This window comes from Opisthorchis viverrini (assembly GCF_000715545.1).
Source record: "Opisthorchis viverrini unplaced genomic scaffold opera_v5_116, whole genome shotgun sequence".
Taxonomy (NCBI): domain Eukaryota; kingdom Metazoa; phylum Platyhelminthes; class Trematoda; order Opisthorchiida; family Opisthorchiidae; genus Opisthorchis; species Opisthorchis viverrini.
Window position 1 is genome coordinate 707,038 of NW_008751772.1, and position 27,503 is coordinate 734,540.

At 47.1% G+C, this 27,503-nt stretch overlaps 2 protein-coding genes across 2 annotated transcripts in view; one reads left to right on the forward strand and one right to left on the reverse strand.

The window, feature by feature from the left end:
* Positions 1-1,538: 1,538 nt before the first annotated feature.
* Positions 1,539-14,226, forward strand: T265_05888 (hypothetical protein; the record flags this gene model as incomplete). The annotated part of the gene is made up of 8 exons (XM_009171017.1): positions 1,539-1,569; positions 4,469-4,599; positions 4,633-4,839; positions 4,875-4,928; positions 4,966-5,036; positions 5,072-5,182; positions 11,916-12,088; positions 13,767-14,226. 8 exons carry the CDS (start codon positions 1,539-1,541, stop codon positions 13,883-13,885), a joined length of 897 nt encoding a protein of 298 aa, XP_009169281.1.
* Positions 1,924-27,503, reverse strand: part of T265_13897 (hypothetical protein) — a gene marked incomplete at both ends in the record, with an annotated part of 64,139 nt that continues 38,559 nt past the window's right edge. The window contains 3 exons of the mRNA XM_009171033.1: positions 1,924-2,086; positions 2,125-2,370; positions 7,082-7,404. Coding sequence (XP_009169297.1) covers positions 1,925-2,086; positions 2,125-2,370; positions 7,082-7,404 — 731 coding nt within the window. The remainder of the gene's footprint in view (positions 2,087-2,124; positions 2,371-7,081; positions 7,405-27,503) is intronic.

Genomic DNA, 27,503 nt, shown 5'->3' on the forward strand with positions numbered 1-27,503 from the left:
TGGACCAACTGCAGTCGTAGCCAGATGACCCTCATTTGAAAACATTAGATCTAGGGTGTGTTGGCCACGTGTGGCGCTGCGTAGAGTCTGAGACCAACCCTCCAGACTAAGTTGGGCAAGCAGTGAGGCGTAACGACTAGGGCCCAGAGTGGGTGACCAGGAAATATCCGGTAGGTTGAAGTCGCCCAGCACGAATTTAGATGAATGAGGAAGGGCGTGAGCAGTATGTCGTCTAAGGAGAAATTTGTCGGCTTGTGCTCTACGTTTATTTACCTACATATATCCCTCGCCCCGGTAGGCCCATTTCCAAATTCTTTCATATCCCTAGATAACTAATTTTTTACTCGCCTATTCGGAGCTCTCGATGGTTAGTTCCGTTTGGTTATGAGATCTGTTGCCCCTGAGTTCTGCGCACTCCATTCCAGTTAAACAGTCACTTAAAACTAGACGTACTTTTTGTCCTCTTGCTTCTTCATGTTTCCTCACTGTGTCCATTAGGGAAGAAACGGAGCCGAAGAAATTTAGAAATCGCCAGTGGTTATGTGCTCGGGACCTTGCGCTTGCGAAGCGGAGGCTCCTGCGATGGGTAACAAAGTAGAGAAACGGCGATACAACGCAAAAAATCTGCTTAGAACTAATGTAAATAAACCTAAATGAAACGATGAAAGAATGGGATGAGTTAAGAGACACTTCTGCACAAAAGATTATAAATAGCCTCTGAAAAACGGTGAAAACGAAAATGAACGCAGAGAAGGAAGTTAAAATGTGGCCAAATGATTTAAATGTTTTCTTCATGCTGAGTATTTTTGGCGCGGTCCTGGGTGTATTCCCCACTGGATAGAATTCTGAGCAGCTTGCGATTCGCACAATGAGATTGATTTCTCCAAATCTACGGCATTTTGAGACTTGCCACTTCATAGTTTAGAATGTCTATGTATAATGTATATGCTGCTGTATTATTGAAAATCATTCATTTACTAGGCAATTTGTTAAATGAGCGAAATCTCAAGGTCAATAAACACCACCAACTGTGAATACGTTACCTGATGATAAAAATCGCGAAGTGTGGAAAACGTTGACTCACATACAATAAACGTAACTTTCAGGTATTTTCCATCGGAAAAAATTTCCTCAACATTCTGGAATATAAATGGCTCTTGGGGATGCAACATAGGCGTAGGCGCATTCGTGCAAACAAATTTTTGTCGATGATTCTTTTTTGCCAGTAAAATTCCGTAAAGCACGTCAATTATTTGCTAAACGTCGTGCACGTTTGCTAGCAAAAACCAGAGTTTTCCGTTATAGGTTGCGAATTATGCTAGGAAGGCCTCAAGTTTTATCGATTAGGACCATGGAACATACGTCAATCATAGCGGACAGCTGAACGAACCTGACCGACACACATGAATAACATGCGGATAAGGGTACACGATGCCTAGCTAACTAGCCACATAGAACCCATCCATCTGTAACGGAGAAAAGGATCAAAATGGACGTCACTGAATGTTGAGATATATTGGCCGTTTTTAAGTGGACATATGTCCTTTTGGGAGGCGCATTTTCTTCTTCGTAAGTAGTATTCATTTGACCGTTGAAGTCTCGGAATGAGAGGAAGATGTAATTCAAGTTGTCGAAATATTACCATGAGGCGGGCGGCCGGCAAGCTGGTAGAGATGCTTACCCCAAAGTTCACTGCAGTAACTATGCTGTCGTAGATGCCTGTTCACACAATGCCAGCTTCAGCGGTTATTTCGCATGCCTGTTTACTGCACCTCTCAAGAAATACGACACTTACATGAAATGCACAGGACCTAATTAACAGACAAACTTTTCGGAGCCGATGCGTCACATGAAGTCACCTTCGTCTCTTTCATCTAGCTGGCGCTCTACAGAGTTAGTCGTAGTTGTTAGACATTTACTCACGGCTGCCGAGTTGTTCTTCTGTGGACCCGAAAACACGGACGCACACAGGGTTCCGGAACACACTGTGCTGGGACTCTGCTTCGGTCCAGGTCAGCATCATAAGACGCCCTCTTTGCGGACCGGGTAGCAAGCACACCCCTGCGTTTTCTGGATGGGCCCGAGGCTAAGGAGCAAAAGTAATTTATTTTCATGTGGACTCACCTTTGGGACAGGCCTGAAGAGCACCACAACACAGTGGGCAAGATTCACCGTCGCAACAATGTGGCGTGTGTGACACGCGATCCGTTGAAACCAGTGGTCACTGGTAGTAGTCGGCCGGTCACAGAGTACACAAAACCCCAAGTCAGCGTTTCCAGACCGCCATCTGGGTTGAGGTGCAGTATCCACGACCACCAACGGTAGGTCGTCGGTTGCAGACTTTGAGGCTTGACGCAGCAGGATTTGTCCCTGAACAATCAATCGCCTAAAGATGGCTGTGGCCCTACTGGGTTATAACCTCTGAAGCTTATCCATCACTCGATTCAGTTGTTTACGAAGACCGTCGAAAGCTGTCGGCGGTAGTTTGGGAGCAAATGTAAGGCGTACACCTTTTGCCGGTAGGTTGTAATCCGACAGCCATCGTTAGTGGATTGGAAAGCAAGCTAAGGAAAGTCAATGATGAATAGTTCTTACTGCTCGGAACGGACTGATCTCGAAATACAGAGAACAGGTGTACGCAGGGGAGCCACATCGCCTGATAGAAAGGGTATATGCATTCTCCAGCACAGGTGTCGACAGTCTGGGAGCATCTGGGTGTTTGCACCACGAACTGTAAGTTAGCTTACGAAGCTCGACCCCACCTTATTTGTTCCAACAATTTCATACCGCAGACGCGGCGGTCGCGGACCCGAGTGCCTCAAAACGAGAGAGCATGCATATGTCGTCATTCGACAGACCACGTTTTGAAGTTTGCCGCCTGTCGCAGGGGTACGACGTATGCATCTCGAACCCCCGCATGAGCCATTCGGCGTGCCGGGACACCTTTTGAATTGCCTGCTCCAACGTGTCAGAGTGGTGCACGCGATCTTTAAAGCGGCCGTTCGCATTCTCCAATCGGTTTTTGGTCACATTACCGAAATGAACCATTCCGGACTGTGCGCGTATGGCCCATTTTCGGATGATGTACAACCAGCGAGGCGTAAGATAGGAAAGAAATCAAGGATTTGTGAGACGCAGAAGCTGCAGGTCCTTCCGGAATCTGTGTGCTTATAATACGATGGACATAAAACCTACCGTACAGCGTTGTCCAGGCGAGCCATGCGGTAAAATATGCGCCGGCTATTCGCAGAATTTGTTTACAACCGAAAGTACATGGATATTAAATGATACATACGCGCTTCCTGATGGCTTTGCGGACATGAAAGTAGCAAAGCATAACGTCACAGTCGAACACGACTCTTGTTGCACGGATTTACGCCGCCAACTTGTCCATTACGAAGGTCTTAACCGGATACGTTTCGCCTATCATTTCTTTGAACGCACAAATACCACAAATTATCCTTCATGTATTGATTTATAGTCTTCTCAAATGCAGTGAAGGACGAAAACGATACACCCACAAATTCCTCAATGAAAGCAACTTCCGAAGCCATAGCACACGAAGTTCAAAGCCGAATGTGCGCTAATAATTTTCAAAAGAGATCGATGAAAACGAATCGCAAAGAATGACGGCAGATGAGGGGGATTTTTAGGCTGAGCATATATACAAAGTAGTGTAACATTTTGACGTTAAATTTTCCATTTCTCCCGCAGGGATTGTGCAGAAAAATGCATTGTGCATCGAGGCGTCAACGGACTTTCTGAAATGCACTGCTCGCATGCAAGCGAGCCCACCACATACATATATACGAAGTACTCGGCGTGCAGCTAAGTTAGAGAACATACTACAATGTTAGATTGGTAAACAATATTGAAATATTTAACTTTCAGACAAGAAAACCTCTCCGCTATCGGAACTAGACTAGGTTAGCTTGGAAGTGATTAGAATTCCTACCCTTGATCATATCCGTCAGCTCTCATCTGCTATTCGTGCAAGGTCCAGCAGCCATTACTTACTTTATTCGCCATGATAAATCTCAGATTTTAAACGGTGTGTGATGATATTTCACAGCCGCTATGGATCATCAGGGATCGCTTCGTACTATTGGATTCGCGAGGAGCGAGTTTTGACGTTGAACTAGATCGAACTTTTTACGTCAAGGACATCGTGTCAATCAGGAGCGGCTTTCCGAATTAATTTTGACGTTGCAAATTTGACGTAGCATGACCTTACGGACAGCACGCAAGAAGTCGAAAAATCCCCCTTACTTTTCCCATGAGTTCGTCATCACAAACCATGGAGATATCATCAGTTTTGTCGCCATGATAATTGTGATTGGGTTGTTATACAAGGTAAGGGACGTGGTTTAGCCACTGACATGAAAATGAAAGGGTACACACTCACTATCTTCGAACTTCGTATTCATACAGCACAACGTAACAGACGAAGGTAAGTAGTGAGACTCAGGCCTTATTCGTGCAGAGCACCCGGGTGCCGCGCCATTATATAGTCCTGGCCGGTATGACGTGTGCCTCGTGTTTTTCTACTCGCTGATATGCATTGTGACACACGCTGTGTTGCAGGAGTATGTATTTGACGTAGGTCTGACATTTCTTTTACTGGAGTTTTAGCGTTTTGAGAAAAAGCTCAACCTCACGAAGATACGCCTGGGAAAGTTCAATGAATCAGCACATTTGACTTGCTTCTACACTCTATCCGTCATTTGGGGAATTTATAACGTCATCAATGAAAACCTGATACCTAGCTTGAGCAGTCTTTGGGAGGGATACCCACATTCGCTGTTACCGTTTTGGACCAAGATGTTTTTGCTAATTCAGGTGAGGCCTTCCTTATCTTGCTTGATTCCCACCAGATTTGCTACTGGATACATGACTTTCCAGAGCTCTACTTCCAGCGTGTGAAAAAGGTAATGACTAGATTATTCGGTGTATTGCGTATGTTAGGAACTCATTCCAGCCCGTATTCTACATGCAACCATGTTTATAATTGGTATTGGCTTCGCATACGTCGGGGGGTGAGTCTTGTTTGTCGTTCCTAATTTACATTCAGACTTTCGAAGCTCTGTATAGCTTTGTTGATCGTACACTATGCTACTGATGTCTTCTTGCACTCTGCCCGTGCATTACACCTAGCGGATTATCCTAGGATTGCGTCAGTGGGGTATGTCTGGCGAATTTCAATTGTCACACGATAGCTTCATGATCTGGAACATAATGTTCATCCCCGTCCGGATGGCCTGCATCATCCTTCCGTTTCTAGTTTTGCAGTAAGCTCATACTTGTGGCCATTCAAATGTTCATAGTTATGGTCTAGGTAAAAACAGCGTCCCAACAATCGACCTGACGACAGGGAATTTCAACACTCCAACAATCCGGTAAGACCACTTTAACCACTTTCCTCTATGTATTTTGTGCAGGCTTCATTGCACTGACATTACTGTGTATGATAATTCCATGACTATTTGACCCCTTTCGTTCCGCATGTTAGCCATGTGCACTTGACAACCGACGACTATACACGACAGTGTATAGTCGTGTCGTTGAAAACAGTGGATTCCTTTGTAATGTACTACTCATAAGGTTGCTGAAAATCCATCGACAGCCCACACTCACTTGCTTGAGAACATCGTAAACAAGAGATTCAGCTGGGTTCCAGGTGAGTCTCTCGAAAGAACCAAATTAGTTTGCAAATGAGTGTACATTCGCTAGTGGATTCCTTTCTTTATTCAGTCTCGATGATTGGAGCGTTTGGACGATCTAGACATCCTGTCAGATGGATCAGGCGGCGATGGGTTGCGTCAGACGGTTATGCTTTTCTGGGCAAGCATCATACAGCCGGACTGTTGGATCGAGAACAGAGCCTGAAACGGAACCCTACGTTCCCCCTGTCTTATGGTTAAATTTTCGAATCAAAACCTCGAGGTGGGTTACCTCAAGCATGCTTCTCCGGCTTGAGTAACTGGGATGTAGTGTCTGCCCACACAGCTTAGGATCAGTTCCAACTATAATTGACGCCACTGAGAATACAACTCAGCGTGTCCGTGGCTCCATAATCTCAGCGTAGATTCCTAGCCATGTACTCAGAACAACGGAACCCAAACACGTCGATAACATGGACTGTTCAACGTTGCAGCGTTCGGTGTCTGTACTATTTGTTAGATAGTTCCACCGGCCTCACTCCTCCCCTTTCTTCAAAACTGGATGTGCGCTGCGTCGCAAAGGACCGTACCACGGTGGTTCATTTGAACATGGTCTGAGGCATCTCATTTTAGTCGCGGTTTACTCTCGGATTTGAGGTGATCCGGAACTGTCGCCCATGGTTTCAATCGAGTGAGCGAGACAAAGACGTTCGGCTTGAGTTTGTTTCTGTCAAAAGTCGACTGTGCAGTCACACTGGGTGGCTCTGCCGAAATGCGACACGGTACCGGACAGCTTGTCATCTCCGTGTACGCCAAAACAAATGTGAAAATTACGAATTTAAAGGTGTGAGAAGGTACTGATGTTGCTGGCGATTAGAATACTCTTTTGGGGAAGACCGAAAAGCAGGAGACACGTCTTGACGGGACGTTTGTTGTGAATGCCCCCAGAACTGACAACAACGATCGTCTCTTATAACAGGCACAAAGTTTGAGCACGTGTGAGCAACGCATTACCTGGCACCTTCCAAATCGCACCTAATCGAGCACTAAAATTAACCGCAGCCAGTGGGTTTAGATAGCAATCCTGCGTTTAAAAATTTTGCCCTTTTGCAACACGTGCATCGCATCAAAAACGGTCCTGCTTTGTTTTCGCGTTCCAACAGCCTTTGGAATGGAGACTCTGGCGGCGTTTCATACAGAGAAATTCGGTTCATCTCTTTATTTTCTTAATTCTTTTTTATAAAACACGCCAATTTGGCCATCATTATCACCATAGACAGCATGACATCAGTGTTCGACACTGATGCTTCACTGCCATACTATATCGCACACGTTGCCAAACGAACCGTGCAGAGGCGACTGTCATCGGGTGTCCACTAAAGTAAGGGTACTTCTACCCGGTAAATTGGGACGATACCAACCCCTGCACATCCTGCCACCACAGCCTCCGAATCGCCAGTGGAAAGTGATGGGGCGGTTAGCTCAACCGCTGCGCTTGCATCTTGAATTCTTGTTTCTGACACGCAGCACCCGTCAGTGCCAAGCGAGTCCAGTGTGAATGCAAGAGCAGCTTGTTGACCTACTTGCTTTAGAGTGCGGATACTGAATACGGTCAGGTTGTTTGGGCGTCGAGATTTGAAGATTGATTCCAAGATGTCTGAGGATGCCGGCGCTGGATAACGTGCACATGTTACTTGCAAAACCGACGCCGGACGAACAGAAACATCAGTCCTAACTGATGGACCTACAAGGATGAAGTTACCAATGAGGTGGGAATAGAGGAAAGGAAAAGTATGTGAAAGGTCCAGTCTCTTCGTGACGGTTGGGTCAGCATGGAATAAAATAACCTGTTTTCTGACTCGATCTCTCCAGCTTCTGGGGGCGAGACGGCTCAAGTGGTAAGAGCGCGAATTTACTGACCGGAAGGTCCGTGTTTTGAATCCCACCTCCGCCTCTCGACTTCCCCTGTCTAGGCTTGGGCAACCTGGAAGTATCCCAGCCCTCATGCTTCCTTCGGGTGGCATGGCAGCTAGGCACCGGACGAGTGCTACAGCTGAACGGTCTCCAGCTTCTCGGTCCTAACTTGTTCAGGCATGCTTGGTATCGAGGGGCCGTCAATTGTAGTTGGCGGTGTCAAAAGTGACGACGGCTTGTGTGCTCCCATAACCCCTTGAACTATACTGCCGGGGATGGGGGTGTACGTGCGACGCTCACAGTCTCATACCTTTTATATCAGCGGTTACAGGTCTGGCTAACACAGTCTCCTGGACCTCCAGGTTGGAGGTAGGAACCTGTTGGTCACGTGATCTTCAAAAAATGGGAATGCAATACCATTACCTTCCAAACATCGCCGCTTTGATCGAAGACCCTAATCGTCCTCCTTTCTAGGTCTGGGTTCATTGGCAATGTCCCAAGCCACATACCACCGTGATTCCTACATCTAACAATGCTCTCATGACGTATCGGCCGCCGCGTGCTGTCATCAACTACGTTGCCCTACTTGCTGCATACAATTTACTACTGACGCCTCCGTGCTTCCCCTTTTCATGAGGGTCCCCCCTCCTAATTAATAACACGTGAATTTCAACCACGCGCTCATCCGAAGTCACTTCTTAACGGGACCGGATAATGGCGGACAACTGACGTAGCAACTGAGCCTCTGGCAGATCCCGAAGTAAGACGAATTTAACATATATATCTTGTGAACCCTCTTCCAACTGCTTCACCGTCCAATGCGAATTTGTACTGGAGAGATATCCCCACATATTTGCTCCGGGGGAGGGTTGTCTGTGGCACGGCGCTATAAAGCTCACTCAAGCCCTAGATATCAGACCGAACAGCGGCACTGCCTAAATTTCAGAGAAATATCCCCTCCGATCCTGAACACAATTTGACTCGACGAGTAATCAAATGTCGAGTGAAAGTGAGCTTGCCTGCCGACCATGAAAACTGGTTGACACGGAAAGCTAGGGAGATAGCCGAAGCCCAGAAAGTCGGAATTGCCCGAATATTATTTCAGTTATTCGTGCGACCCGCCTCCGGAAACCGCCTGTGGACGAAACCACCAAGAATCAAATTGAGGCGACCATCTTGAGTGCCTCGACTGCTAGGCCGAACACTGAACGATAATTCTAGTGGCCACCTGCGGTCACTCGATTGGATACTTAAACTGAAGCTGAACCGTAAACCTGGAACCCCCTATGGCCTCAGAAATTCAGGACTGCAAATGGTTTCTCAAACATGGTCGATATACTATCCGGATGACCTTCCACTCGCATTCTTCATAGATGGCAGTGAAGTCCCCAGTCAGCACTTGTCTCATCTATATGCTTGCATTTTGGGGAAAAGAAACTTCCAGACAACTGGGGGGGGGAATCGATGACAGTGCCCATTTTCGAAAAAAGGGACACGCAGTGAGTGCGATAATCATAGGTCTTCCATATCTAACGCTACCACCTTGATGTGGTGAACAGGCGTGAGTGCTTCGTCCAGCTGTAGCACCCTTTCGGTGCCTAGCTGCCATGCCACACGAAGGAGGCACAAAGGCTGGGATACTGCCAGGTCGCCCAAGCCTAGATAGGGCAAGTCGAGTGGCGGATGTCGGGTTCGAACCACGGACCTTCCGGCCTGTAAATTCGCGGCTCTAACCATTGGTCCATCTCGCCCCCGTGAGTGCTTCAGTGAATCTGCAGGCTGCGCGGACTGGAACGAGGTACAACCACAGGTAAATGGGGGATAGTCAGACAGCAGTCGTGAAGGTAAACTCGTACTGTGTGATAGGAGTGTGAAGGCAGTAAGGTGTTCCCCCAGCAGACCAGCATATTCACGGAGACAGCGATACTGCCTTCATCCGTAGAATTGCGGATTAGAAAAGGTCGGCCCTAAAAACCGCACACACTGATCACCCAGCAATGGACCGTGACCACTGATACATCGTTCAATACGGTCGAAATATTTCAAAAGTCACTGTGTGCAGCCGCATCAGGAGTTAGACCTTAATGCGTTGACCTCTGCGTTCTCGGGTTAGGCTAACCTCTGCAACCGAGCAGGTAAGACTTGACTTATTCGGGGTTCTCAAAGGAAATCCTATCGTCCGCTGTTTCGCAGGTCAGGCTTGAGTCAGACGCACAAGGCGGGGTAACTCACCCAAATCCCTTCGTTGGCCTGGGCAACTAGGAAGTATCGTTTTTCAGCACAGTTCTTTGTCCACCGATGTCCCTTTCCAACCCCTTCCCACCATTTGATTGTCAGTTATCTGGCTGGTTTCACTTATGCACGCCGCTACCTATTAACAATAAACAAAATAACATCTTGCTGAATCCACGAGATCCTTTCTACATAGAAGCTTCCAACATCAATACTTGGTGCCAACTTGGCCAACATGCAATGGTCGCTGAAGCCGTATATTCCTCGAAAATTCCTCAAAATGCTGGATCTCCGAAACACGCGTACAAGACCCAGGCGCGGTTATGCATCCAAACGCCAAGAACGAACCCAAGTCTTCGACATTTCTACCTCTTTGTATCTGGTGACCCAGATGCGGTAACTCGTGGAATGTGTCTATTGCACTCATCTTCGGAGCTGAATGCGTTTCGCTGGATTGGATTCCAGTGAGCAGTCGTGTTTGTGCTATTCGGCTATCCAACTCAATCATACTGCATGCCAAACTACGTAAATAATGGTGCGTGTTTGTAGTGTCGGCTTAGGCCATAACGGACTGCAGTTTTGACGCTGAGAAGGGCAATTTCTATCCAGAGCTACCCGGGCCAATTCTTCAAACAAGAAGCACTGATATTGCGAGGCACTGGGGCAGTGTATGTGAAGCGAGGGTGCTCCCATAGATTCTTGACCCTCCGTAGGGTGCTGCACGCCAACTCCCGTGGACGTGTGGAGGCCTACGGGAGGCTTTCGCCTAAGGTCACCACAGTAAGTGGTGCCGCTCAGCTTCGTCATTTATATGATTATGGTGCTAATCATATACTGCTAATAATAATAATAATAATAATAATAGCATATGATTGTGGTACTGGGCGAGATGGAGCAGTGGTTGGAGCGCGAAGTTACTGACCGGAAGGTCCGTGGTTCGAACCCGATCTCTGCTTCTCGACTTTCCCTGTCTAGGCTTGAGCAACCTGGCAGTATCCCAGCCCTTGTGCTTCCTTCTGGTGATATGGCAGTTGGGCGCCGAAAGGGTGCTACAGCTCACTTCCAGTCTCTAACGTCTGTGGGGTCGAAATGCTCCCGGGCTATCTTCTGACAGATATTGAGTGCGCAGTTGACATAGCTTTGCTTGAATCTGACGCCATCGTGATGCAGACAGTATTAAATAATTTATCTAATTGTGCCTCAGTTTAGTCTGCACTTCACACCCGCAAAGTGCTGTTGTAAGATTAGGCGGGCTCGAACCCTAGCCGTGTGCTTGCGAATGAGCCGACCGATGTAGCAAGCAAACCGTTCTACTTTGGAAGCCGTATCAATGTCGATGGGCTAGTCAGAGACGATATTCCCGTTTGAATTCGGAACGTCTGATCAGCTGTCGTGAACCTGCATCACCTGTGGTGTAGGTGTGGCATAAGCTTATTCGTCAAGGGTCGAGTTTACAATGCTGCGGTGCGCCCCATATTATTATGCGGGTCAGAATCCTGGCCGCTGCACGCTGAGGACGCCAAAAAGCTTGATGTTTGACCGTTGATGTCTTTGGAGAGTTCCTTCAGAGAGTTTGGGTTTAGAGAGAGTGTCTTGAGTGTGTGGGTATACGGAAAGCACTTCAGATCCCTCCATCCTTCAAGGATGTGCACTTCATTCCCATATAGTTTCGTGATCGACGAGATAATGAGGAGAATGCCAGAAGGTGTTCGAAACTCTTATTTTTAAAATGGTGCCGGACGACAACTTTGCCTAGAATATACAGTTGACATCGTTCTCATTTTCGAGATGGCTGAGTGGTCAGAGAGCGAACTTATTGAACAGTTTTGTGGTTCGAACTCGTGTAGGCTTGGTACCCTGGTACTATCTCATCCCTCGTGATACCTTCGGGCTGTATGGCAGTTGGACACAGAAAGGGTTATTTATTATTATTGTATTTGTATTATTATAACTTGAAAGTTCCAGCATAGGCGAATTCACCTCTCACTTTTGTGGCCCTGGTGGCGCTTACCATTGTTTTTTTTCATAAGCCAACAGTCCGTTTTCCCATATCATCCAAGTATCGTTTGCCACAAATCTTACTTACCTTCGATTTTCTACGCTTTCCAGATCCACTGCAATGATTTTCCTGTTTATCTCGCAAGCTTACATGGTTTGGAACTTCATCACGTTCCATCAGCGATCAAGACGTGACAAGCAGTCCCATTCATCATCCAAGGGTGGTTGGCTAGGTGGCGCCAGTCAAGATGCAGGCGGTGCCAAGAAGAAGGAAAAGAAGAAAGGTATGTGTCTTTCACAGTGCTCGTTGAACCGATTTTATCAAGGCCGTTTCATCATTTGGTGATATTCGTTTTTTCCGCGGATTAAGTACGTTCGTGCATTTGAACAAGTCTCAAATTGGGCTTAGCTGTTGTTTTAAACAAGAGGGAAAAGGAGCGCAGCTGCAGGAAATGGTTGTCGTTGCTTGTGGCGATCGTGTTGTCATTTTCCTTCCAGACTGTCCGATTGAGCACTTGAAGGTGTAGCCACCTTAGAGTGCTTGGGGGTGAGTTGGTCCGTGTTTCGAGCCCGACCGCCGCATCTCGACTTTTTCCGTCTAGGCTTGGGCAACCTGGCAGTATCCCAGCCCTCATGCTTCCTTCGGGTGGCATGGGAGCTAGGCACCGAGAGGGTACTACAGCTGAGCGATCCACCCTAAGGCTTGAAATATCATCAGATGAACTGTAGGGTTGTTGTTGTTGTTGTGACCGACTTCCTCGAAGGACTCTTTTCGCACAACAACGTGAAGGGTGGAAGAGAGCCACAGGCGGTCAAACAATGACTTGGCAGCGAAGTATGAAAGCCCTTACCAGCAAACTCAGTTGCGCTTGTCATTTCCGTTTTCCTGGATGGGGACCCCGAGACGGGCCACATCAATGGCTAGAGACATTGTCAGACATGACCCAGTCGCGCCCTCAATGGCGCTCGTGCATCCAAGCTATTGCCTTCAATGCATAGCTCCCTTCCCAACCCCCCTACTTGACAGCCCACTGACAGTGCTGGATTTATGCACCAATTATTAGCAGCTACCGACCTCCCCTCGCAAATCATCGGTGGACGAAACTGCGGCAGCTGCAACCACTGTACGACGAGCACGCGGTTATTACAGCTGACAATAATGATGATGATGATGATGATGATGTAGGGTTGTACGGCAATGAAGCATCAGTGCCAACACCGCTGTTGTTGTCTCTGATGATGATGCTTGACTAAACACCTTTCCATCGTGACGGGGTTCTTCGGTTGCTAACTCCACAGTTTTTCGCTTGACATGCCTTGATTAGATGCTTCGTTAGACACCTTGACACTATAGTACAGTATGAACAAGGGGAAAGTAAAGGATACCTATTCACGTGCCTGCCTGGCCGCACTAACATATTCACAGGTTATTCTCATATTCGTTTCTAACCCCACTCACACAAACTGACACAAAACCTCTTATTCAATCTAGGGGGCGAGATGGCCCAAGTGGTTAGAGGGCGAATTTACTGACCGGAAGGTCCGTGGTTCGAACCCGACCTCTGCCTCTCGACTTTCCCTGTTTAGGCTTGGGCAACCTGGCAGTATCCCAGCCCTCATGCTTCCTTCGGGTGGCATGGCAGTCAGGTACCGGAAGCGTGCTACAGCTGAACGATTTTTTTCGATTTTCATTCAATCTAGTTGCTTAAATGTGTGCTGGGTAAGTTCTGTTCGCCTGAACATAATTTCACATGCTGTCTTCCCTTCCGCTGTGGCTCTTCTCGTTGTTGCCTTCGAGGTTGTGCTAATCAAGGCCTGACAAGAGCATGTGCACTGTACTTTCAATTGCCTGGCTTCTACCCACACAAAGGCAGCCTAACACAACTGAACCACATGCTCCTTGTTTTTGCTGACGCATTGTCATACGCACTGTCCGTGCTTATTCCTCCTTTCTTTCTCTAGTGAGGCGGGAAGAGGAAGAGCTGAGCGATGGCGTGGACAGTGCTGTGGACCAGAACAATCAGCGTGATGTACGCCGTCGTAAAGTCAACAAATCCCGCCCACAAACCCAACAGCAATAGCCACTAGCCCAAATCCGCTCGACCGTTGTTGTTGTACCATACGCAATCCGAGTCGGTCAAGTGCCTGTTCCCCGCCCCCTACCCCCGTATCCAAACCGTTTTTGATAGCCCTCCATGAACTGCTGATCTAATTGCGTGTGGTGACAGTTGATTTGTTCCGTAATTGCCTTGCTAGCCATTTCGTGTTTCCCTATTTTGTGGTTTTTGGTTACACTGCACTGCACTGCACTGCATGTGTTTTCCCCTTTTTTTGTACAGTTGTGTCCCTTTTGAAACTCTATTTGGCATGCATGTTGTACTTGGCACCTGGTGAATAACTCCAATGACCAGTCTTGGTGACAATCACTCCTATTGTTTTCCTCGCTGACGTCTTGGTAACAATAGTTGCGAATCAGTGGTCTTGTCAAAACACTGAAACCGGTGAAAGGACGAAGGCATTCGGTCCGGAGTTGTTTATTAGGAAACCCCAACTGATCAGTTACAGACTATTGGACAGGGAAGCAAAACTCTCATTTGCATCTTATTTACAAAAACGGAATATCCATATCCTCTTCTGAACTTTCCTGGATATTCATTGACTGTTGCTCAAATCCAAGCAAATTCTACAAAGCGACTCCACAAATTCCGCAATAGATATCAGTTTTGGAGCGACGCAAAGCGGATTTACAAGAAAACATAATACCCCCGTCAGTAGTATCACCGTTACACCGGTAGTCGCAATGGTGTACCTTGAACGGGGTGTGGAGAGCTGAACTGCTGGCGACCACGCTGTCTTTGCCTTGGAAACTGTGATGTCAGTCCAGAAAAACTGCCGGTTAAGGGCTCGTAACATAAATCCAGACAAAATTATGGTTGTGACGATCGATTGACCCGCCAGCCAGGACTTCCCAGTCCGGTAGCGCCACAAACGCTTGAAGCCCAGTGGGCAACTTTTTTGGCCTCGGGTCTTGCAGGATATGTATTTAGTTCACCTTCAAAACACTCGTTTGAACGGTCGTCCTCCTGTCCTGGCGTAATTATTCTGGTGAGTCCACACCAAAGTGGGGAAGCACTGAACTCGAGTTTCGCTCTTATCAGAGCTCATCAGCAGTGCATATCCAATGACCGTGTCGGGAACACGTTCGCCTGTTCAGCCGTGAAAATTCAGATGCGTTTATGGAGTAGTGGTTACACGCTCGACTCGCATGTCAGATGTCCGGGGTTCCAGTCCCGGCACGGCCATTGGATATGCACTGCTGATGAGCTCTAATAAGAGAGAAACTCGAGTCCAGTGCTTCCTCCCTTTGGTATGGACTCACCGGAATAATTACGCCAGAACACGACCGTTCAAACGAGAGGTGTGGCTATGAACTTAAATACATAAACCACAAAACCCCACAACCGAAGCCCAGGAAGTTGCTGAGTGGGTTTCAAGCGTTTCACGCTACTTGACTAGAATGTCCTAACTGACGGAAAAATCATGGTTGACTACCGTTTCGACTTCTTGACCGAACAGATCAGTTACCAGTAAGTAGAACTGCGCGATTTGGTTTGACCACACCTTCTGCAAGGTCGCATTTTCAAGGTTTGCGATAGAATTCAGAAAGGAGCCTTAGCTGTGTGTATAACACTGCAACGTTTCAGTACTCATAGCAAATCCAACGACCAGTACACAAGCAATGCACCGGTACAGCCAGTACAGATCTATACTTCCCTGTGTAGGCTTGGGCAACCTGGCAGTATCCTAGCCCTCGTTCTTCCTTCGGGTAGCATGGCAGCTAGGCACCGGAAGGTGTTACAGCTGAGAGAGGTTTTTTACTTCCTAAGGCGCGTTCACTTCGGCGCTTATTCCCTTTGGGTTTCGTGTTTCATTTCGGGTTTGTGGCCGTGTGCCTTGATTGAATGTCGATTAAACCTGCGTTGGAAATCCGCGGTCAAAAGGAGCGTTGATTACGAGGTCTGTGGGCTACGCATAGCATTTTAGCCATCACAAGGTGGATGGCACTTCACTAGCTTCCCGTGAATAACAGTGAACCTCAAATTCCGTCAAGGATCTGTCAGTAACCTGAAAGAGACTTGTGTAAAGGGATGATAGGCCCAATCAGTCCATCTATTGCAACGCTGACTGCCGCAAATAAAGTGAACGGCGTCGCACCTATTATCGAATGGAGTGTGTATCGCGGAACGAAATTGCAGTGGTTACGAGTCTCGGAAAGCGCAATACATTATCCCCCCATGGTGTACTTGAGGTAAATCAGTAGTTCAGGCGCTGAATTACTGACCAGAAGATGATTGGTTCGAATTCAAACCCGGTATCTCGAATACTTCTGTCTGGGCTTGCGCAGCTTGGCAGTTCTCCGAGTGGCATGACAACTATGCACCAAAAGGGTGCTGTAGCTGGCCAGTTATTTTTATCACTATTTTGGGCCTAAAATTTATGATTTGTCGCTTATCTCAACCCTCCGGTTGTTCCCACAAATTGAAAAATTCGAGCCTTGTTGAAAACTGTATACGGTTGACGGAAACTCGGAGACTGTGCGTCTACCTGATGAGCCCGAAGTGGAAGGGCGAAACCGGTCGTGGGCTGTCGAAGAGTTTTCAGCAATTTTGTGAGTAGTTTCCTTTATGGGAATATACTGCGATATCTGGACTATCATGCCCACTGAATCATGAAGCGGCCTGTGTGCAGCACATTCAGTTGCAGAATGTCATAAACGAGAGATTCAGTTGAGTCTCTCGTGAAAACCAAATTGATTTGCAACTGAGTGCATTTCTCGAAAACAGTGCAATTTGAATTTAAGTAGATCATAAGGTTGACGGAAACTCGGGGACTGCACCTACCTGATGCGCCCCAATAAGGGGGAAACTGGTCGTGCGCTGTCCAATAGTTTTCAGCAACCTTGTGAGTAGTTTCCTTTGTGTGCATCAGTCTAACTTCAAACAATGAAATAGGAATTTCAAAGGGGCAAAGAGCAACCCATTGTCCAGTAATTGATCCCCATCCTGAAGCAAACTGCAGAGATGGGTTTCCTCGCACAGCAGTAGAGGAACCAGCGGGAAAAGAAGACCGGTGAGTGCGAATTTCCAGTCGAACTGTGTTATCGCAGCGCTACTGAATGTCGTTAGTGGTGGGTTAGGAGTTTCTACCCAGCTGTTGACTGAAACAAAGGTTGTGTATACTGGGATAGGTGACGTGACAGGCATTGTTGAGTCAAAAAGCAAATCATGTGACCGTCAGCTGGGTAGATTCGTCGCCGCACCAACGGATCTACGTTCGCCCAACTGGACGGCGCGTTCCCGTTCCGAGTTAAGCGCCGTCTGTGCATTACGGTTACGAATAGCCACACACCCTCATGCAGGATGATGTTACTGACAATCGGGAGTTTCATCCTTCATCATCCATTCGCCTTAAGCTTACGATTGTCCCGTCCAGCTAAGCGTAGCTGGAGACTGGAAACGTTCAACCATCATTGTAAAGTGTACTCATTTATTACTGGCTCTACCATGTATCCAAAAATCCGGATAGGATGAAGAAACACCTACCTCTGAAAGCAGATGATTGCCGAGGAATCGAGTGCAATAGCCCAACCGAGGTGACCCTTGAGGGAATAACTGAGAACATCATAAACTAGAGATTCAGCTGGGTCCCAGGTGAGTCTCTCGAAAGAACCAAATTAGTTTGCAGATGAGTGTATATTCGCTAATCTCGTGCAAGTTGGTTTCAAGTAGAACATAAGGTTGACGGAAACTCGGCGACCGCGCGCCTACCTGATGAGCCCCAAGAAGGGCGAAACCGGTCGTGGGCTGTCGGTGGATTTTCAGTAACCTTATGAGTAGTGCATTACAAATATAGAGGTACAAATTTCAGTTTTTATTAGTGATACCTGGGAACATATAAGTTGATACGATTATGTGGTAACCATTTTTTACATGACATTTCATGCAATGGTCATCTTGGGAAGTCACTATCTGTGGTCCGCGAAAGTCGCTGGCGTAGTAACAGCGCAGTAGTACATCATTGGAAAGGCCATCACTTCACTAACGCCATCCAGGAAGGGAAAACAGACTTGTGCAGAATCCAATTCATTGGTTCTATGTTTTCAAATTTGAAAGACTGTCCTCCGTTCAAAAAGTTACTTCAACAGTGCTTCAGGATGCTGATTATACTGGATATCTCCTAGCCAACACTTTCAGGTTGAGGTTGCTGGGAAAGCCACTACGTCATTGCAGAAGTCCTGTAGGTGGCACAACATCCATCCAACGAGGCCCAGCTCCAGTAGATCAGTGTCCCGGCCGGGTTCTCGGAATAATTGCCAAATCGTTTGAGGATTCCTCGCTGCAAAGTACCAGTTAACGAATTTCCAGTTCAGTTCAGGCACCGGGTATACAAGTTTGTTTGTTCTTCTATTTTTGAGTGTGCTTCAAACTTGAAATCACAAAGCAACTTCTGTCGAATGAATAACTGACGTTGTCTTTCGATAAGACATTTCGCGTTTATGGTTGAAACGTCTGGCAGGAGAAGCTGAACTACAGACGCACCGCAGTTCTTACGACAAAAGTCAGGTTTGGGCAATCTCCAGGACGATCTGAATCAAAGCTTTCCGTCCGCAGAGGGTTACTCGACATGCGGCAATCCTCACGGGGAACGCCCAGGAACTCGTTGAGAAATACGCCGATTACTTCTACCTGGATGTGTCTCCCTGCAACTACAGGCTAACTGACAGATATTTTTGAAAGAAGGAAAACAGTTTCCGCGGTTGCAAAGATACACCTGCATAGTTCACCTGAATTCGGTAGTGATGTCAGCAAAGCACCAGCGGGGAAAATATGAGTTGTAAGTGTTGTAAGATAAGTGACAAACACATTCGAATGAACATATACTTGGCTTTCCAGAAACTTGGTGAGGCAACAGAACGAGTCGTGGTCACATAACCGTTCGTCACGGAGACACTGGAACTGACCGAGGTGTGCACCTCTAAAACACAAGGAGCTATATTAGGGAATGTACTTGCGCCATTCACAGACCCCCTCACACGGGGTTGGTCAGTGGGCAGAGCTCTGACCAACACAGTCTCCTGGTCCTACAGGTTGGGGGTTGGAACATTTTTGACGACTTGCGCCTTAAAATGTAGGCTGTTCTGGTGGTCTTACGCCGACGACCGTTTCCTTGTTTAGGCTTTTGAGTCAAGGGCTTTAGTTGAGAACCTTAATCGTCCCCCGTTCCAGGTGTGGGCGTTCTTGGAGTATCCTAACCCATGTACAAATATGATGGCGCAGCTGTTACAACGCTAATTTACTGACCGGAAAGTTCGTGGTTCGAATCCGACCTCTGACTCTCGACTTCCCCTGTCTAGGCTTGGACAGTCTGGCGGTATCCCAGTCCCCGTGCTTCCTTCGGGTGGCATGGCAGCTAGGCACCGGAAGGGTGTTACAGCTGAACGATCTTTTACGGAAACCCTGAAGGAACACTGTTCCTGGGGTCGTAAAAATGCGTTTATGATCAGAAACGATGAAACAAAACTCATGAAAGAATAGAATTCACATGCAACGAAACCTGGAAGAGCGCCTGTCTGGGATGGTTGAATTAACAAATATAGCTAAACACACCTGTTTGCACCTGTTTGTTTAGTTTTGATAGCAGACTCACCTGGAACCCAGTCGAATCTCTTGTTTATGATGGGGAATTACCAATCGATACGATATTCGAGATGTCGCGACGCATTGTATAGACGTAATGCACTACTCATAAGGTTGCTGAAAACTCTTTGACAGCTCACGATCAGTTCGCCTTTCCTGAGCTTCATCAGGTAGGTGCCGCCTTTGTGTTTTCATCAACTGCGGGTTCTACTTGAACCCAACTTGTACGAAATTCGCTAAATGAGCCAATTTGCTCACTAGTGCGGGGCTGCACCCATCTGATGAGTCCCGAAACGGGTGAAATTGGTCGTGGGTTGTTGAAGGGTCAATCAGGGACCCATGGCCTTTCGTTTACCAGAGGGGTGTACTTCGAACTGAGTTGCCTAGGACTCCGACCCGTGTTGCGCACATGCACCTTGTGATTCCAGATTGATTCGTTACAACGCAGTCAAACGTATGAACACTTGATGTCAGTTGGCTCGGTAACTTGGTCCCTTGTGAGACCTAAATACCGAGCCGGACGTTGGGAGTTACGTAGACGAGGGACTTGGACGATCTTGCGTAGGAACCCGAGTACACATGATACGGAAGAGCCCCACTAGTTGTAAGTCTTCTGGAATCAAGTCCTGTTTTCGCAGAGGGATTTCGATTATTCAGCTTCAGAACTCGACTACTCTCCAAAATATGGGCACCGGAAAACCCTTTGATTGTCCTCTTGGAGCGGTGATCACTGTTCAGTACAAAAATCCAGCTAGAGTAGTGAAAAGTAATCAGGCTACATGCAAATGACACCAGCAGAAGACAGCTACCACAGTGAATGCTGACATAATGTTGACAGAATAGGGAGTTCTACGACGGCAACAGTCGTTCAGTGGAAAGTTCTGTAGTTCTCTTTCAGGGTCTAGCTGCGATGCCATACGAAGGAGGCACGAGGGCTGGGATACTGTCAGGTCGCCCACGCCTAGACAGGGGAAGTCGAGATGCGGCAGAGGTCGGGTTCGAACCACGGACCCTCCGGTCAGTAGACTCGCGTTCTAACCACTTGATCCATCTCACCACCTCAGTAGAAAGTACGCTTTGATCGATTCAACCTTCCAGGGGATCTTCTGAGGAGAAGCAAATGTTCACGAGGGTGGGAAACGAAATTTTGTGAGCAGCGATCTAAAGAAATGTCGTTTTTCTCTCGCTGGAAAACACCGGTCATAAAGTTGACTGCAATTCAAAAATGGCGTCTAACTGATGGACCTGGGTTATCGAATTATCCTCAACGCGATCCTGTACAAAGCGATACCATCGACCTAATAAACGAATGACCGCGTCGAACGATTTCAAATTGGGATATGCCGAAGGGGGCTTGTCCCTCCTTGCTGTGCATCGCTCGTTTTCACGTGAGAAAAGTTTCTAACATCCACTTTCGTTCATTCGTTAGGGCCGCCGTCCGCTGTCATTTCATAACATTCAGGCCATTCCACTGTCATCCTGACCATACCTCTGTTCCCTTCTATTCGGTAATCGGCGGTCGGTCAACTTAGGATCCAATTTTCCCATTTTTTAGGGTGTACATGAAAACAGCCGTGCCAGTTTAGAACGGCTTAACAACAGGGGCTCAGTGGTTGGAGAAGTTCCGTGGTTCGAACCCGACCTCTGCCTCTCGACTTCCTCTGTCTAGGTTTGGGAAACTTGGCAGTATCCCAACCCTCGTGCTTCTCCCGAGTGGCATGGCAGTTAGGCACCGAAAGGGTGCTAGAGCTGAACGATTTTTTTTGTAGAATAACGGTTGTATTGTTCGCTTGGCTCGCTCTCTACCGTCTGCCTGGTTGACGGCAGGTTACACCACTTCAACTGGCAATCTCTTCACGCGTGTTGCTTGAGGTCAACCATTTTGCTTGAAAGCTGTCGTTCACCGATTGAGTAGAAATGCGATGGAATCAACCTAGATTTGTGTGCAACTAAGGTCGTGACTTTGTGTGCTTCAGCACTGACAACAAATGGGCCAATACGACTTGGTGGATGGCTGAAACGGTGCACACGCAGCTTTAGATCCATTGGATAGAATGAAATTGGCATTTGACCCACTAATCTCGCTGTAAACAGTGCAGTCCTCAAAACTAAAGTCGGACCTTAGAAAAATGCTTTCATTTGCACACCATTCTGCGAATGAATGTGCTGCGCAAAGGTCCCCTTAGACTTTAGTCGGCACGGTGTTGTATCGCGGTGACTGTCTATTGGTTACGCCTGCACTGAGCCTGCCAGACTACGCGATAGGGATAAAACAGAGAACTGGGGACACGGCTGTATTGTCAGGACAAAACATACAGAGCTTCTGCGTGAATATATGGGATAACTGAATGGCCAAATATGGCAGTTCACTTGCTCTTTCGGTACAGTCAATGGCGGTGTTCCGGCCGTGAACAAATTCAGCCCCACTCCACTGGTCTTATGTTGCTAAGCCGTGTTTGGTGAGCTCCGCCAACGCACCTGCTATCCAGAACGTGTCGTACCGATGGTGACCTTGGGGATGAGTCATTCTGCACATGTGCATTTTCCATGTCTGGGCGCGTCCTGACACAGTATTCAAGATATCGCATTTCATTTCCCCGATAGAGATTGCTCATAAGTTTGCTGAGAACTATTCAACAGCTCGCCTAGTCAGTCTACTTCAAAAAATATACTGCGATACTCGAAATCGTGTCAATTGAAACACGGGACGGTCTTATTACAGTTGAAGAACATCGTAAACAAGAGATTCAGTCGAGTCCCCCAGTAAAACCAAACTGAGAAGTGACTGAGAGTAATCGGTGAGTTCCGTGCAACTTGGGTTTTCAAGAACGGAAACTTGGAAAGTGCGCCTAACTAATGGGCCCCTGAGCTATCGAACAGCTTTAAGGAACCTTGTGGGCATTTTATGTCAAGAAAATGAACTAATCTTGGTTTCCACGGGAGACTCAACGGAATCTCTGTTTTTGCTGAAAACTGCGACATCCGACGACCGGTTTCCCCCTTATTGGGACTCATCAGGTAGGTGCACAGTCCCCGAGTTTCCGTCAACCTTATGTTCTACTTGAACCCAAATTGGACTGTTTTCGAGAAATACACTCATTTGCAAATCGATTTGGTCGTGGGCTGTTGAAGAGTTTTCAGCAATTTTGTGAGTAGCTTCCTTTATGATGATATACTGCGATCTCGGATATCGTACCAACTGATCATGAGGCGGCTTGTGTACAGCACATTCAGTTGTAAAATATCATAAACGAGAGATTCAGTTGAGTCTCTCGTGAGAACCAAATTGATTTGCAAATGAGTGTATTTCTCGAAAACAGTCCAATTTGGGTTCAAGTGGAACATTAGGTTGTCGGAAACTCGAGGACTGCGTGCCTACCTTCTGAGCCCCAAGAAGGGCGAAACCGGTCGCGGACTGTTGAGGAGTTTTCAGCAACCTTGTGAGTAGTTTCTTTTATGAAAATAAACTGAGATTTGTCCCAGATAGTGTGGCAGTGTGGCGCACCAATAAGGAACCCTAGAAATGACATGAAAACTGCACAAAAGTTCGAACAGGACGGCAGTCTAGAAGATAGCCTTCTGAGTTGCCAAATTAGAGTTTGCTTTGTGTGGATCATTTTTTTCATCGGATGAAGCTGATAGGGAATATCTGCTGTTTACCATGGTGATATTGGAAAAGGGAATGCAAAACGAACACGTGTTTTTATTGATTTGTTTTCTGGTCGATCCTATGCAGGGTCGAATGTGGACCACTTGCAGTAAAGCAGATGGAGGGTGGGAAGGGCTGTGTGCTCGTCAGGACAAAGGTCATCTAACGTGCACCTAGCGGTCTGGGATGCTGTGTGCCGTCTTCACACGAGCGATGAACACTGGGATCTGACAAATCCCTTGTGTGCACAAATGAAAGTTACTACCGGAAAACAGTTGTGCTGGTCATTGACGTCTCCCTGGATAGGGATCAAGAGACGGGACACATCAATGGCTAAATACATTGTCAGACATGGCCCAGTCGCGCCGTCAATGACGCGGTGCCCCTACTAATCTCCCCAGTTGAAGATCTACTGACAAACCTGTATTTATGCATCAGTTTTATCAGCTACCAATACGCAGCTGACGCAATCATCGGTGAAACTGTGGCACCATTGTACGGCAGGTAGGCGGTTCTTGCAGCGGACGATGACAAAGCTCGAGTGTGTGAAGCCGGATAGCAATAGCCACGGTGACCTTGAGTAGTATAACTGCCTTGGACCGATGTGTGATGCAGTGACTCCTGATCCAACTAGGCAGACTAGAATAGAACTTGGGGCTGGACTTGTTAGATGAACTGACAGACGCGCAAAACTTCCTACTCTCAGTTCTAGTTCACTTTTTCTTAGATTATCTCTAAGGACTAGAGGACGAATCACTGAAAACATGTGTTCGCTTAACCTTCCCTTTTCCAACCGCTAGAAGATCAACGCTGTTTTTGATGGCTGGCAGGTCGGCCGCAGACCCGCCGTTCGACAAAAACCTCAAACTTTGTCTTGTAAGTAGCATAGAAATGACATTCGTTAAATCGTTTTTGTGGGCTCTGGTTGAGACTTCAAAATACCACGGTCGACCACTAGTCTGTAAGACGTGTGCCATATGAGGCCTTAGTGTAGTTCATCCTTGAAAAAGTCCGCAAGTTGTGACCCGTCCAAAAGTTTCCTTCCATCATGCATCTCCGTCTGAACGACAAATTGAGCTCTGACACATCTCCTCATTTTTTTATCCAAAAACAAAAATAGATTCCTCTTTTCCACCAAATCGCGTTTCACAGACGTAGCAACATGAGATTTCATGGCAGTAAAAACGCGGAGGAAGATGCCAACGTGTATCCTGTTGCCAAGTTGCAAAAGTCTTGGAGATTCATACAGGAAACTACTCACAAGGTTGCTGAAAACTCTTCGACAGCTCACGACCGGAAATTCAATTTGCACACCAGGCCATTGCAGTTCTTCTGATCCACAAAGATGCCGATTTGTCGGACCATGGGGAACAAGGGAAAAATGACTCTTTCAGAAGAGCTTAGTAAACAATCGGTGGTTTTTATTTGGGCAACGTTTCGCTTTTGACACAAAAGCTTCATCAGGCCAAGTGAACAGGTCATTAAATTGGCCAGGTTATAAGTAAGTCCTCCACAAACTAGATCAGCGTTGAGTGTCAATTAACGGCTCTTGTCGGTTAGTGTGGTTGCCAAAATCTTGGATTGATGGGTTGCAGGAGTTTCAAATTAGTTCCGATCGCCTTTTGTTCCTTAATCTTCCACTTTAAGGTGCTCAACTCGATGATTTATCTCGGGTCCCACTGGTAGATTTTTCTTGATCTTCGTGGGCATGTGAATGTTGCGACAATTTAGTTGGGGGGAGGGGAGGTGCGTAATGTCAAGTGGAATCCAGATGATGACTACTCTTCCCTCTGACAATCACACACCAACACGTGTTAGCTCGATTGACCCAAGACCGTTCTCCACACGCTTGCCAGTTCCACATCTTTTATTTTGTGACACTGTTATAACTACCGATTGTTTACCAAGCTCTTGTGAAACGATGACTTCTCAATCGGTTCCAAACTGTTTCCAGTTGATTGAAAAATGACCTTGTTTGTCTTCCCTGGCGAGACGGTATCAACCTAGAGGTTCACAAAAGCTACCCAAGGCGTGGCAACACGGGATCACAGCTCACGATCAAATGAGCGTACAATAGACTCCAAGATATCAAAAGTGCGCTTGGTAGTGTACTTCCCAATCTTGATGTGCGGAGGGGAGTTGGGCACCAATCTGAAGCAGATCAGTGTAGATACAGTGTGTTCGCTTTGATACACTGGTCGCAAACTTTTCACCTTGGCGGTACAGTTAGCTGTGTTTATGTACGAACAATAGGTGGTGATCTACCAACATGAATATGCGGACCTTGTTCAGGTGGACCAGAATTCTAGAGCCTGAACGTTCACTACTCAACAGAAACCCACCAGCTACAGCCACTGTACGACAAGTACGCAGTTCCTACAGCTGATAATGGCGAGGATGAGCGGTATCGTCGTCCACCAAGGTCTCATCCTTGGTGGCCGTTAGATAGGGATTGCAGAGTGCGAGGTTATCGGGGATTTTGAAACCCCTCGAGGTCGATATACTCGTTTGTACTTTTGGTCTCATTCTGTCATGTGGGCACCCCGGATGGGGTTAATAAATTTCAGCGAACAGGCGTATTTGGAACAAAACAACTTGGTTGACGGAGTCGAATCACTCAATTTTTTCAAGCCATCGTACATGTGTCAAATTCCTTATGTTTTTGACCAGAACAAAACCTGTGCCTCGATCGCTCCAGATGTCAACTGAAACTTCCCGGAGCAGTTCACACTATCGACGGTCTATAAATAGTTCAGAATGATGAGTGAACTTCTTTATGAGAAGTCCTCATAGTCGATCATTAAGTGATCACGTGATGTGGATTCCGTGACTGAGCGATGAGTGACGCTATATAGTGTCTGAGAAATGATCAATCACACTCGTGAACAGTATCTACTGGTCGAGCGGTCAAATGTTCAAACGTCAAGGTTCAAAACCCAATTAGGTTTCGTGAGATGCGCACTCCTGATGAGCTATGGTTCTGAGACAACGATTGTCGAACACCTGAAGACGTCTCAGCTCCGCTGCTCGAATAGTCCAAGTCTCACAGCCATACAACAAAACAGCCCGCACTGATATACACGTCCCTTGAGATTCAGGGATAAACCACTCTGACGCCATAGGTGTCTCAAATTAGCAAAAGTGGTCCGAGCCTTGCAGATTCGTGCATTCACCTCATCTGTCACACTACAATCAGAACGAATACAACTTCCAAGTTGGAGCAGCTGAGTGGTTTGCTCTGCAAAGGGCATTATCAGACAGCTTTGCGCTCAACGTTTTCAGTTGTCTCAGGAGCGATGGCTATAGAAAGGAGCCAATCAAGACCTGAAGCATGTTGAACGACTTCGTGCGTTTTGATCGGCGTAGACACCATGAAAAAAAGTTACATCCGTGTACATCTTATCTAGTTTTCATCCGTCTCACGGGAATGATGTAACACCGGCGGTGCGTTGCTCCGAATTCGGTTCCACCTAAGCCATCCCCCAACCGGGGACGACGACAATTCAGTTGCCAGTTAGATGAACGCAACAGTTGATAAACAATGACTGACTAAGGCCATTCGTTAAAAGGAAAGGAGCGTCACGGACAGCCGAACAATCTGGCACCGTTCCGCAGCATGGTAGTTTGTTTCAGGCGATTGCGAACCAATTAGTGGGTCCTGGAAAAGAGCAGTCGCCCTTTACCGACGAGGTGGAAATCAAGTCTGAAACGAATGCGCTCACAAACACATCAGTATTTCAACCTATGAACGTGAAATCGCTTCTGAAAATTGAGCCCCGTGTGATGCTCCAAAATTTTTTCTCAAACTGCTGAACACTACATAGAAAGAGAACTTTCACTCTTAAAGGAAACTAACCACAAGGTTGCTGGAAATTGTTCGGCAACCCACGACGGGTTTCGCCTTTCTTGGGATTTAGGTAGGCGCGCAGTTCCCGAGTTTCCGTCAACCTTATGTTCCACTTCAACCCAAATTGGACTGTTTTCGAGAAATACACTCATTTGCAATTCAATTTGGTTTTCATGAAAGATCCAACTGAATCTCACGTTTATGATATTCTACAACTGAATGTGCTGCACACAGGCCGCCTCATGTTTCAGATGGCACGATATTCGAGATATCGCAGTATATTTTGTTAAAGGAAACTACTCACAAGGTTGCTGAAAACTCTTCGACAGTTCACGACTGGCTTTGCCCTTCTTGGGGCTCATCAGGTAGGCGCGCGGTGAACGAGTTTCCATCAGCCTTATCTTCTGCTTGAACCCCAAATTGGCTGTTTTCGAGAAATACCCTCATTTGCAGTTATGAGTCGGCAGTGCGAAATCCAACAACGGCACCAGTGGAGGCAGCCCACT